This window comes from Octopus sinensis, linkage group LG4 (genome assembly GCF_006345805.1).
Source record: "Octopus sinensis linkage group LG4, ASM634580v1, whole genome shotgun sequence".
NCBI lineage: Eukaryota > Metazoa > Mollusca > Cephalopoda > Octopoda > Octopodidae > Octopus > Octopus sinensis.
In genome coordinates this window covers 69,021,653-69,036,354 of record NC_043000.1, presented here as the reverse complement: position 1 = coordinate 69,036,354, position 14,702 = coordinate 69,021,653, and the positions used below count along the sequence as shown (strand labels likewise).

The window sequence follows — 14,702 nt, the reverse complement described above, 5'->3', positions numbered from 1 at the left end:
AGAAACACTGCCAGATCAGACTGGGCCTGATGCAGCCTTCTGGCTTACAGACCCCAGTTGAACCGTCCAACCCATGCTAGCATGGAAAGTGGACGCTAAAATGATGATGATGATGATGATGATTTGCCCAGCGTGCTAACAATTCTGTCAGTTTGCCACCTTGTGAAACACAAAATATTGAGCTTTGAAAGTGGTGCTCCAGGCTACCATTAGGTGGACAGATAACACAAACAAAAGAAAGAACTAAGAAAAAAGGAAGAACACACATTTTGGGAAAGGGATAACAACTGAACCTAATGGTACTTCTTAATTATTCAAGTAGCAGTTGTTTACATCATAGTATTATTTTTTTTCTTTAATAATTATGGCTAATGAGAAGATATTGCAGTGTGCTCTGAAAAGACATGTGACTGGCCTACAATTTGAGAAGGGGCACTTGTTTCTCCCATTCCTGAGAGGAATATTTTTGCTTATTTTAGTTAGTTTGGTATTTCAGATGAATATCAGTATTAAATGATGTAGCTGCATTGTTAGTTTGTAATAACTGAACATATACTGTAGGATGGCAGTAAATGATAAATATATATTGTGTGTGGGTAGAAAAAGATGAAGTTGTGTTGTGAGTTGTAAGAAATAGATATGTAAGTTGAAAGTAGTAAGTGAAAAGTGGAGGTGTGTGGCATAGTGGTTAGGTTGTTGGACTCATGACTGTGGTTTCAATGCCTGGACTGGGTGATGTGTTGAGTTCATTTCATGTCATTGGCTGGCTTCCGTGCCGGTGGCACGTTAAAAGCACCAACCGATCATGGCCGATGCCAGACCCCCCTGCAGGTGGCACATAAAAAGCACTCACTACACTCGCGGAGGGTTGGCGTTAGGAAGGGCATCCAGCTGTAGAAACACTGCCAGATCAGACTGGAGCCTGGTGCAGCCCCTGGCTTCCCAGACCCTGGTCGAACCATCCAACCCGTGCTAGCGCGGAAAACGGACGTTAAACGATGATGATGATGATGATGATGTAGTCCACTCAGTTAACAAAAATGAGTAATATGGTGAAGTTGAGACAGACCTGGCAAGCTGCTGATGGATAATGGACCAGCTAAAAAACAAACAGAAGGCTTATTCTGGTGTTGGGTATTACCTTTTTAGTGAGCAAATGGATATTGTAGCTTGGTTGCAAATGAACAAGTATTGTAGACTGGTAGAAAATGATAACCAAAACAGCAAATCCCAGTGTTTTTGTAAGTAAATACTTTCACTTACATTACGTTACTAAAAATGGATTATCAACATGTTTTATTGTCTTACCTCCATGGACACAGAAGTCGCAGTTATATTTGTCCAATGACTCAAGTGTAGTGACATAAGGAGCATTCTCAATAACCTGGAGAAAATGAGTAAATTATTCAGGAAAGTAAATACCAGATTTACTTATTATATTTGAAAAATTTATTGACTAAATAACACTTTCACTATTCTGTGATGACCCTTCTCATATTACATTTCCCTGGTAGTAAACAGAAACATCTTCAGCCACCACACATACAAATATACGGACATGTGATACATTTTCTGGTAATATACAAAAACATCTTTAGCTACAAGGTACTCCTCCATTCACATTTTAATATCTGCTTTGTATTTTTTTTCATATAAGCAAGTGTTGGAGTGAGCTTTCCAGTGAGCTTAGTAAGGTCATTCTAACAGATACACAGATGTATAATTTTAAAATATTAGTAACAAGCTTAAAAGCTGCCTGATAGGGGAATTTTTAAGCTAGCTCCTGTGGAGGGATCTTCATTAGGCCTTGGGCCCAACAATGACACTTCATGCATTGAGTACATATTAAATTTTATTAAACTTGAACAATATTTTTCAAGCAATGAACAATTTTCATCAAAACAATAATTTGTCAACTTGGAACTTATTGCAAAGCTGCATGATAAACAACATTTTTTGTCTTCCCATTCAGGATCAGTACAAATAGCTTGAACAACCAAATTATAGCTGGCCATAGGCAACAATAAACTTACCTTTTAAAAGTTCAACGATAATTCTTCTACTGCCACTTAATTTAAAAGCAATTTGATGTACAATAGAGCCTTACTTTTCATACAAACAATTATTTGTAGTAGCTGATATGTATCTAAACTCCTGTTCGCAGTTTGAAGGAAAATTACACCACTGTCACTAAACATTATTTTAAAGTGCGATTTTTATGGTTTAGAATTGCTCTAAACATATTTGAACATACAGATGTTTGAAATTTGGTATTTTTATTTTTTAAGGTAATAATAAAATTAATCGAATCTATTTTCATGCAGTATAAAGTTTCCATAGCTCCAACAAATTTTATTAATATCAGAGAAAATATGAAGTTTTCAACATTTTTATGGTGGAGAGTTATGAGAAATAATATTGTATGAGAGAGTGAGTTCAATCTGTATTTCAGAACCGAATGTTATGAAGCATGTGTTACGGCTAAATTACTTGATAGTTAGAAGTGTCATTCAATAGTGAGAGAGGGGTAAAGCATAAGGAATAGTAGAAATGTCACTGAATAGTGAGAGAGGGGTAATGCATGAGGAATAGTAGAAGTGTCACTGAATAGTGAGAGAACACTAAAGTCGGAACACTAAAGTTGAAAAAGTGTGAAACACTGACATTCACTTTCGCATTTATTATTATAGATTTCTTCATAAAAATATTAATTAGGTAAAAAGTATTTTAAAAAAACTTACTTCATCAACCCATTTGATGGCTCGGACCATTTTGTAACGTTCCTTTTCATTAAATACTGGAGGGCCCTTGTGATTAGCAATTTCCTCTGAAATCATATTAAGTAATATAAATATGGAAACATAAAAATCTTCAGAAATATATGTTTGTTTATTTTTTTCTTTCGTTGTAAACATACATTAAAATTATCACTTGTAAAATTATGAATAACTTTTATTACTATTCACAAGATGGTATAATACTGGAATTTATTGCTACATTGCCGTTATTATATGACAGAATATCTCATGAACAATCAGAATTCCAAAGTCAGTGGCAATGTGTGAAGCACATAAAAAATGCATTATATTGGTAGTTCTAAACACAAGGTGTGTGGAAAATGGAAGAAAAGAAAAAAAAAACAGGATGATCACAAATAGAACACCATTGATCAGAGTTGATGTAAGCCTATACAACAAGAAAAACATTAAAGTACATGGAATTACTTATTGATAAAGTGTTTAATGGACTGTGTTTGCAGGTGAAAGGAAAAGGAGAACAGATGATGTTGAATGGAGTTAGATATAAAGGAAAAGAGGCAAATATTGAAAAGGAGGAAAAGTTTACTGAGATAAGTGAATTAGGAGAGGACTTGAGTTGATAAGAAAATCAAGAAAAATGGATATGTGCAACAGCTGAATGGTTAAATCAATAAACACAATTCCAATAGCTAAGATGCCACAATGTTTACGTACCATCAGAGTGAACACCAACAATCAAATAGTCTCCCATTTGCTTAGCCTAAGAAAAATGAATAAGAAATGTTATCAGGGAAACTGGTTAATACAGAAGAAATGTTAAAAGTCATAAACCACAATAAATATGAAATATATTACAAAATAAATTTCCCTTTACAGTCACTAATACTGTCATTAACTGTATTCAGTTATTACCTGAAATAATATTGACTTTTTACATTGATATATAGTCGGTGAGCCAGATCCAGAAATGTGCACTTTGGTTGCACCCCACCTGCAACTTTAGTTTGATGGTACCACATTGTTCCTGGGTCTACTGGGATGACATTTTCACTCGTCATTCACACAACCTGTCAGGTAATTAGGACAACAGCTTTTTATAAGTAAAAGTGAGTCTCGAGGCTATAAAAAGTGGAAATATGTGATACACAGGTAACCTTTGGAAATATTTGTCTTTAACGCCCTAGATGTCACTGAAATGAAAGAACTATACCTCTTTACCATACCCATGATGAATTTTTCATCTTCCATTGCCCAAAATTGGAAAATCTCACCAATTTGTCTGAAAAAAACGCCCATTTTTAAAAGTTTTTTCACAGTATATTGACTTTCATTCCTATTTTTTTGCAATTAATTTAATATTCATTAAGTTAAGCAAAATAGTTGTATTTACTCTGTATTCTTACTATTCCATATGAAATTTGAGTCTGCTATCTTCAATAATAATGATATTATAAATAATTTCCTATCCCATCCTCTATAAGGCCAAAATGGATGATTTCAATAAAAATCTCGGTAATGGAGGATGTCTTAGTATTTTTTTGAGCTTTTGGGGCTTGTTTTACGTATTTCAATGCGAGGAAGCCAAACAAGAGAAAATGTCATCACATAAACCCAGGAACAATGTGTTACCAATAAACTAAAGTTGCAGGGGGCGGAGACCATCTCAATAAATAAGGCCCTTTTTTATTTGGCCCACCATCTATATGTGCAGTGTTGGTTTGTGTTGACTTCGACCTGATTTTATGTCATTGTTAAGGTATGTTTTTGTTATAATAAATGTGTCAGTCATGTCAAGTAGCATGAAATAAGTGGTAAATGAATGTTCGGAAAACAGTTTAAAAATGTATGGAAAAAGCAAGAAGTGTTCTTCCATGTCATCCTCAGATTGGGGGCCTTTCACACTATGATGATGTTCCTTGCAATCCTGGGAAAGAGGTTCGGTGATGCAGGACTGTTAGATATGGTCATTGAAGCTGGTATCGTTGCTCCTGGTCCAATTCCTGTAGTGCTTGAGGGTCTGCAATACAGTCGTGCCATACGAACACACAAAATTGTCATGGAAGCTATGCAGCATCTGAGAATCAAAGCATTCTATGAATGGGCACAGAAGAACCATGCTCATATACTCCAACCCGCTTGGGCAGCAATGGATAATGTCGGCAGTGAGATCACTTCAGACAACTTCAATAACATGTTGTTGGCAACACGTCTCTTGGAATTATTTGATGAGTTCTGCAAGTTGGACCAAGGTAAACTAGCAGCCTTTTGGGACTCTTACACTGATCTGGTCTGCCTACTGCTTCGATCCAGAGGGAAACTGGATTTTGCATCTTGCTTCTGTGCATGAGATGCTACCTTGGGTGTTTGCAAATGACAGAACAAACTATGCCCATTACCTCTCTGTGTACTGGTGTGAGATGAAGACCCTGCCTCAGACACATCCTGAAAGTAATACTCTTCTCCTGGAAGAGCATTTTATAGTTCACCGAAATTCCAAGAGTGCATTTTCCCAAGTTGCTGTTGACCAGACCATTGAGAAAATTTTGAATCGTGACTCCAAAACGAGTGGTGGTATAGTAGGTATCAGCCTCAACCAAGGGGCAGTACAGTGTTGGGTTCTGACAGCACATGACAGGGCAAGAATACTTCAAATCTGCAGGAAGATGGCTGGTATGTATGATGCCCAGAACCAACACCACAAAAAAACTAGTTCCCCTCACCTAAAGAAAGATGAAGGTGATGTTAAAAAAGTCATGGACACAATAGAAAGCTGGGTGAACCCATATGAGACAAAGAATACAACTGATTCCCTCATCAACATTGCATCAGGAGTAAAAGCCACTGATGATATAACAGAGAATATTTTGTCTGCAGAAGAGAAGGGAGCTAATGCCTTCTCATCCTTTGTACAAGAGAGGCTGTGCAACAGTCAGACAGACCTTTATTCCTCATTAGCAAAGACTGCACTCAAAACATTTAGGAAGCTAGTGAAATCAAAGAAAACCAAAGGTACCACCACACATGTTGTAATCAAGGCTGATAGAGGACTCTTTGCAAAGATGGTGGTCATTGCTCAACACAGACAAATGAACATGAAAGAAGTTTTGCAGTATATACTGGGTCCTCTGCCGTGGTCCCTTGCAATTCCTGATGGTGCACCTGCAAAGACTACCAAGGTATTCTTTTTACATTCATTAGAAGAACTAGCTAAACCAGCAGAAAACATTCCTACAACAGCAGTATGGATCTTTGATGGAATGGCCTTGCTGCAATCCATAAAGACAGTCCCCAAGACATTCACAGATCTTGCTACTTATGTTCTTGAAGTGCTGAAGTCAACAAGCAACAACCCTGCCAGAACAGACCTAGTTATGAACCAGTATCCTGAGTTGTCTATCAAGAACCCAGAGCGAGCAAAGTGTGGAACATCAGGTGTCTTGCAAATGAAGATCCTTGACAGACATCAGAAGTGTCTGACACAGTGGAAGAAATTCCTTAGTGATGGTGGGAACAAGACCAATCTTGCAAAGTTTCTGGTGGAAGAGTTACAGCAACCAGAATATGCTTCCAGGTTTAAAGAGTTTGGACCACTGTACATCACCTATGGGGATGAGTGCCACATGTTTGTTGAGAGTTATGCTTGTGTAAAATGCAGCAGAGTAGATCAACTGTGCACATCAAAGGAAGAAGCTGACACCCACATTCTGCTACATGCAGGCCATGCAGCATTAGAGGGGCATGCATACATCATAATTAAGTCACCTGATACAGATGTTACTGTGTTGGCCTGTGCTTATAGCCATCAAATCAATGCAAGACTACTATTCTGCACTGGCACCACACAAAGACAAAGGTATCTTGATGCCACAGCTATTGGCCTGAAACTAGGAAAAGATGTGTGTGAAGCACTGCCAGGAAGGCATGCATTCACAGAATTTTACAGCACTAGTGCATTCGTTGGTAAGGGAAAGAAGCAGGCATTCAAGATGATGGTGTCTGATGTAGACATGTGCAATGCGATGAGAATGGTTGGCTCATCGTTTCATATTTATGATGAAAAGCTGCAAGCATGTGGACAGTTTGTTTGTTTTCTCTATGGGTACAGTGGCAATGATACAGACCTTGTCCACTACAAACTATTCTGCACCAAGAATGCCCAAATATGTCATCTTCCACTGACTCAAGATGCACTCAAGTACCATGTGAAGCGGGCAAATTACCAAGCATGCATCTGGCAATCAGCACTGGTTGCATCTGCTACCACACCAAGTCCAGATGGCCATGGCTGGGACCTCAAAGATGACACATTGGCTATCCACTGGATGGATAATCCACCAGCACCAAAAGCACTCCTATTATTGATATCTTGTAAATGCAGTACTAGCCAGTGTAACGGTAGTCGGTGCTCATGCCTTATGAATGGTTTGTCGTGCACTGATGCCTGTCAATGCAAGTCATGCACAAATACCACAAATATTGATCAAACAGAATCCAGTGATGAAGATGAGGATTATTAATGAATAATGATGACTGTTTTTTCCCACACATTTGCTCATTCTGTGAAGTGTATTATTGGCTGTGGTAAGACTTGAACTGGTGGTGAGTGAAATTGCTTGACTTTTGGGGGTTATGTTATGTTTTCCGATATGATTACCCTTTACTTAGGAAAGGAAAGTGCTTATAATATCATTATTATTGAAGATAGCAGACTCAAGTTTCATATGGAATAGTAGAAATAAACATTAATTACAACTATGTTGTTTAACTTAATGAATATTAAATTAATTGCAAAAAAATAGGAATGAAAGTCAATATACTGTGAAAAAACATTAAAAAAATGGGCGTTTTTTTCAAACAAATTGGTGAGATTTTCCAATTTTGGGCAATGGAAGATGAAAAATTCATCATGGGTATGGTAAAGAGGTATATTACCTTCATTTCAGTGACATCTAGGGTGTTAATAGACAAATATTTCCAATGGTTACCTGTGTATCACATATTTCCACTTTTTATAGCCTTGAAACTCACCTTTACTTTAAAAAGCTGTTGTCCTAATTACCTGACAGGTTGTGTGAATGACAACAAGTGAAAATGTCATCCCGATAGACCCAGGAACAATGTAGTACCATCAAACTAAAGTTGTAGGGTGGGGTGCAACCAACTCAAAAAATAAGGCCCTTTTTGGATTTGGCCCACCAACTAATAAGGCCAAACTATTGTACGGTTTTCTGTAGTAAATAGGCTGTGTCTAAAATACTGTCTCTGCTATGTTATCATGCTCATATTTTGAATAATATAAATTTGTAGCAGAATACCACAAATATTTTTAGTGAAGTATAGACAATTACATCAACCTAACTGATTACTGGTCTTCATGTTTTCTTTTTTTAACTGAAAAGTTGAAATGTCAAATCAATCCCAATGGGATTCAAACTCTGTATATAAAAGAACATAACTAAAATATTGCAAGGCATTTTGTACAGTACTCAAATTCTGCCACCCAATTATCTTGTTTGTAATAAAATAACATAATAATGTAATTAATTTCCAAAAGAAATCATCACTTGAAAACGTTTATAGAATTATAAATGGAGGAAGGAGCTAGCTACTTAATAAAAATTCAGCATATGAAGGGATGATACTAGATGAGAAAATATCTTAAAGACGTAACATGCATTGTTTTCTAAAATTGATAAAAAAAATACACTAACCTGTCGGATTGCATTGGCGTGACCAAAATGTACCATGTCAAAACTGCAATTAGTGAAAGGCAAAGAAAACTCCCAAGTTAATTTTGATTTTCATAATTATTTTATCTCATAATTTCATATTTTACATATACATATTTATTAAGTTGTTCATTTCTTTCCAATGTTATTTGAATTAACATAAAAATATTGATAAAAAATTCTATTCAAGAGTTTAGTTGGAAAGTTAAACTGCGCCCACCATATTCTCCTGATAACGTGCCTTCAGATTATCACCTTTTCCAGTTACCCTCCTATAGCCTGTAGAGTATTTCCTTCAACAATGATGAGGAACTGAAAACATGGCTCAATGAATTCTTCGGGTCAAAACATGAGGATTCCTACCATCAACTGACAAGCTAGTGGAATGTTGGCAAGAAGTTGTGAACAATGAAGGAGAATATATTCTTGACTGATTTGTTAGGATTGTGGGTGCAAAAATAAAGATTAAAATAAGTGGAAAGAAACAAACAAATATATGTGAAACCCAATAGATACATAAACATTTACTCTCTCTCTCTCTCTCTCTCTCTCTCACACACACTTTTCTTTCTACCTACCATGCAACAAACACACATTTTAAGTCTCTACCATCACCCTATCATCTTGGTCAGCACCAAGCCTTAAAGTAAGCTTAGCAAAGACTAAGGTTTTAGTGAGTAGGAAAGAAGACAGCACCTGGGTATCTTTGGGGAAATGACTTTGCGTGATATGCAGGAAAGGAATAGGCATAAAAACCCCAAATGTTGTACCCAATGAAATCTATGGACACACAAGAGGTGTAGTTGAATTACAGGCATATTAACAGAGAAAGTAAGCTTTGTATGTGACAGCGACATTGGAACAATACATACGAGCACAACAGAAATAGATTCTCTTAAAAGCTCAGATAACCCACTAAAAGTAGTTGATAGCTTTTGTTACCTAGGAGACATGATTAGCAAGGGAGATGGTTGCATCAAAAGTATAGTAGCCAGAATAAAAACAGGCTGGAAAAAATTCAGGGAACTTCTACCATTGCTGGCAACAAAGGTTTTTCTCTAATGAAGGACAGGGTATATGATGCTTGTGTTAGAACTGCAATGTTGCATGGTAGTGAGATAAGTGTCTTGGAGGCAAAGGACTTGAGAAGACTGGAAAGAAATGAAGTGTGCATGTTCCATTGGATGTGCACAATATAGTACAAATGTGCCAAGAGAAAAAAATGGGCATAAGAGGAATCAGATGTAGAGTGTAAGAAAGGAGACTGCACTGCTGTGGACATGCAGTGTGTAAGGATGAAGACAGCTGTATAAAGAAGTACCAATCATTAAATGTAGATGGAACTTGCAGAAGAGAGAGTTTCAAGAACACATGGGGTGAAGTGGTGAAGGCTGATCTCAGGACCTTGAACTTCATGAAGGAGATGACAAGGGATTCAGATGACTGGTGATGTGCAGTTCTCAAGAAGACCAACCCAACAAACTTAGCATAATTAAGTTCTGGTAATGGTGTGTGTGTGTACATGCATACATGTGTGTGTATGCAAAACTGGGCCCTTTGCTCATTTACCTCCTCAAGATACCCCTGCCAGCATTCATCTCTCAAACTGCACCTTTCCTTAATACCACTAATCTTTCTCACTACCTGCAACTATTTTACTTGATATCCATCCCTCATCCTTAACACTATCCACTCCGCCCACATTTTATACTGACCTCTCCCTGTGGCCACCAAATCCTCTTACCTTCACTACCATACCCTTCTCACTCTCCCCAAGCATTATGTTTGCTTCTCTCTCCACCACCTACACTCTCGCAACATACCCAACCACTTATCACATCTCTCTTCTCTCTCAATCTTCCTATGTCTTATTGTATCATAACTATTCTAATTCTACTCTCCCCCACCATGCATCAGCCATCCTACCCCCATCCCTTATCCAACCTCTACAGTTGTCACTTTTTCCTTGTACTTGTCCTCCATTCATTATATTCACCCCCTTACCTATTCCCTATCTCTCACTCTCCTATACATTCTTGAAACCTGTAACCACCCACACTCCTGGTTCTTTTGCCCTTCTATTCCTTTCATACTTTTGAAAGTCCACCCACATACTTTATCACCACCATTTTTATGTTTTCTCAGTTCCATCCCAATCAACCCTGCTCTTCTAAAATGTTAGTAGTCATGTAACCCCTCTACAGCAAGAAATCTGTTCTGGTCCCTTCAGCCATATTATAAGCCCATCATCACCTAGCACAAAGCCACTTCTCTTGGGGTTCATAGTCTTGCAAGCTACATAGCGACCTCACTAGTGGTGGCAACACTGAAAAAAATCACCAGGTATATGCTGTTAAGTAGTTGATATTAGGAAGAGCATCAAAGTGTAGAAACCATGTCAAAGAAGACAGTGGAGCACAATAATAGGTATTGCCACCTCTCCCTCTTTGGCTTCTTTAATAGCATCTCATCTCTAATACACCTATCATCTCTTTACCACTTGCCCCTCTACCACACATCCCACTAATCACCCATATCTTCACTGCCCATGCCCTTATCGCTTATCACTCACTTGCTTTATCCTTCACACTCTTATTGATCATGTCTCACTCACTCTCTCTGCTTATTTTCACTGTTGTATGATGCTGGTATGACTAAAAATGGTAGTGGATCTCCTCTGTTCACTAAACATTGCTTCCAGTGTGACTAGGGATATCGCTGGATCTATCTGACCTTCTTGCCAACACTTATCCATCACTTTCTCATCCTTATCACCCTAGCTTTCTCTCACCTGTCTCAAGGCATATGCATTATAAACATTAAATTTGCATGTAGCCCACACACTCTATCATTTACATTTCACCATTTATCTAGTTCTTACAATCCATCATTTTCTTACCCCTAACCTTTCAAGTGCTAGTACTACAATAAAATATGTCCAATAAACTATTAAATCTGAAGTGAAGAAGCGCCCATTTCATTTTGTTTGAAGACCTATAAACCTCTCTAGTCTAGATGCCTTGAAAAAATGCACCCAGTATACTCAATAAAGTGGTTGGTGTTAGGGAGGGTATCCAGCCAAAGAAACCATGCCAAAAATCTTGAGTGGTCCTCTGACACATTTAAGGGTGCAGCAGCAACATGTCCATCCTATGCCAGTACAGAGAGAGAAGGTTAGGAAATGATGATGATAATGATACCATATAACATGAGTGACAAGAATGGAAGAAGGGAGTGAGGGAGGGAAGGAAAGTTAAGGTCAGAGAGACCATCTGATATTGATTTCTTATCAATATCGATTCATAAATTTAGCAAATATTGTTTCAGAATGTTACCACGAACGGCAAACAGTAAAACAAAGAAGAGCAATAACACGATCAAATATAGTGAACTACAAATACCATAGGTTCCAAGTGTTTATTACAACACAAATAATGATTTCTTCCACTCACACAGGTAAAATATTTTCACAAGCTTTCTCTAAATATAACCAAGTTCAAATATTTGTTTATATTTTTCACTCATAAATCAGCATAAGCATATAAAACACAAAATTTTGAATAGAAATGGATTCAGTGGTCAGCTTCACCTGAATAAATAAACTCTAATACATGTACTGAGTATTGATTTTTACATATGTACAAAACCCACCATCACCACACACACACACACACATATCTTGTACAGGTAGAGAGAGGGGGAGAGAACAATGACATCAGGAAGACCAGAATGGGTAGGAGGAAGACCAGACAGAACAAGAAAAACAAGGATGTGGCAAGAAGACAAGGATATGTAAGGGTGGTCTTTGTAGGAGAATGACTGGCAATGGTAGAGGCATCCAAAATGTAAGGGTACATGAGGAAAAAGATCAGGAATAGAATGGGAAAAGGTAGGACAATTTAGGGTGGTGTATGTGCTTGATTATGAAGAAAACACCATTCTAGTACACACACACACATTCATATCATCATCATTTAATGTCTATTCTGCTGTGAGTACAACAAAGTGCCAGATATCTTGTTCCTTTATCATCTCTATTGTAGGACTCAGTATCTCGAGATCAGCCTTCAATATACATATATATATTTACACATACACACACACATACAAACATAAATGTATATATATATATATAATATATATATATATATATATATATATATATATATATATATATATATTGTCGTGGCACTCCGTCAGTTATGATGATGAGGGTTCCAGTTGATCCGATCAAAGGAACAGCCTGCTCGTGAAATTAATGGGCAAGTGGTTGAGCACTCCAGACATGTGTACCCTTAATGTAGTTCTTGGGGAGATTCAGTGTGACACAGAGTGTGTCAAGGCTGTCCTTTTGAAATACAGGTACAACAGAAACAGGAAGAAAGAGTGAGAGAAAGTTACAGTGAAAGAGTACAGCAGGGTTCACCACCAGCCCCTGCTGGAGCCTTGTAGAGCTTTAGGTGCTTTTGCTTAATAAACACTCACAACCAGTCTGGAGATTGAAACTGCGATCTTATGACTGTGAGTCCACTGCCCTAACCACTGGGCCATTGCACCTCCATATATATATATATATATATATATACTAGCTTAAGGTGACCCGCTCTACGCGCGGTTAAGAGTGTAGTTATTATTTTCTGTAGCTTCCTTTCTGTTTTTTATCACCACATTCTCCCACTTTGTTTCTCTCCTTTCTCTCTCACTTTCCCACTCTCTTACTCTTCCTTTCTCTCGGACTCTCCCTCTCTCTATCTTTCTCTATCTATCTCTCTCCCATTTATAAACAACAAAAGATCTTGAGTAAGTTGAGAAATAAAATATTTTGAAAGATCAATCATAAATATCAGACAGTGACAACGGAAAGGTCTGCTTCAAGGCAGACAGCAAAACACTAACATTTAAAAGGGACAGATGAACTTGCGAGCTGAATAAAAACAAAAATATATTGGAAACCAAAGTTTGAAGGGATAGAATCTGAGGATAATAGAGTCACCGTGGTTGGCATTTCTTAACGACGGACAGCAACGTAGTGGCAGTTTAACGGCTGGCGTAAAATTTTGAACTTGATGTAAAAGAAAATTCCTAAACACCAAGTTTTGAGGTGATTCTTTCTCAGGACAGTAGACTCACCATGGCAAGCATTCAAAACTTCTTTACCATGGACAGCAACACATTCACGATTTAAAGGCTGGCGCAAATTGTTTAGCTTGATGTAACAGAGGGTTCTTAAAAAAACGCTCCTGTAAATTTTAATCCCCTTCCAGCCCCATTTAGACTCCTTTTCACATTTTGGTTAATATAACCCGATTTCATTCAGGTCTACTCAGGCCACATCTTATAAGTGAGGAATTTTGTCCAAGAGGTCACGCCTTTCATTTCAGGAAGAAAATAGTTGCAATGCGAACTCGGCAGCACTTTTAACATAGGTATGCATATTTTCAGCTCAACCAACCACATAATGCACACATTATATATATATGTACACATTAAATATATATATATGTACATATATTTGCATTATATATATACATATGTACATATATATACATATATATATACATATATATATTATACATATATATATATATAACATATATATATACATATATAATATATATATATACATATGTACATATATATATACATATATATATATACATATGTACATATATATACATATATATATGTACATATATATATATAACATATATATATATATTATATATATACATATGTACATATATATACATATATATATATATGTACATATATATACATATATATATATATATGTACATATATATACATATATATATATATGTACATATATATACATATATATATATATGTACATATTATATATATATATATATATATATATATATGTACATATATATACATATATATATACATATATATACATATATATATACATATATATACATATATATATATATATATATATTCTTTTACTCTTTTACTTGTTTCAGTCATTTGACTGCGGCCATGCTGGAGCACCGCCTTTAGTCGAGCAAATCGACCCCGGGACTCATTCTTTGGAAGCCCAGTACTTATTCTATCGGTCTCTTTTGCCGAACCGCTAAGTGACGGGGACGTAAACACACCAGCATCTGTCGTCAAGCAATGCTAGGGGCACAAACACACACACGCATACATATATATATACATATATACGACAGGCTTCTTTCAGTTT

General features: G+C 36.7%; 1 protein-coding gene across 2 annotated transcripts in view; it reads right to left on the bottom strand.

Moving 5' to 3' along the window:
- Window positions 1-14,702, bottom strand: part of LOC115210933 (ethanolamine-phosphate cytidylyltransferase) — a 54,683-nt gene that overhangs the window by 29,893 nt on the left and 10,088 nt on the right. The window contains exons 1-5 of one of the 2 annotated variants that reach the window (XM_036502115.1): window positions 8,709-8,832; window positions 8,471-8,513; window positions 3,474-3,519; window positions 2,742-2,827; window positions 1,309-1,384 (exon numbers count right to left, since the gene is read on the bottom strand). In XM_036502115.1, coding sequence (XP_036358008.1) covers window positions 1,309-1,384; window positions 2,742-2,827; window positions 3,474-3,519; window positions 8,471-8,506 — 244 coding nt within the window. In that variant the 5' untranslated portion in view covers window positions 8,507-8,513; window positions 8,709-8,832. Of the gene's footprint in view, window positions 1-1,308; window positions 1,385-2,741; window positions 2,828-3,473; window positions 3,520-8,470; window positions 8,514-8,708; window positions 8,833-14,702 lie in introns of those variants that run through there. The other variant, XM_029779721.2, reaches the window with a different exon arrangement.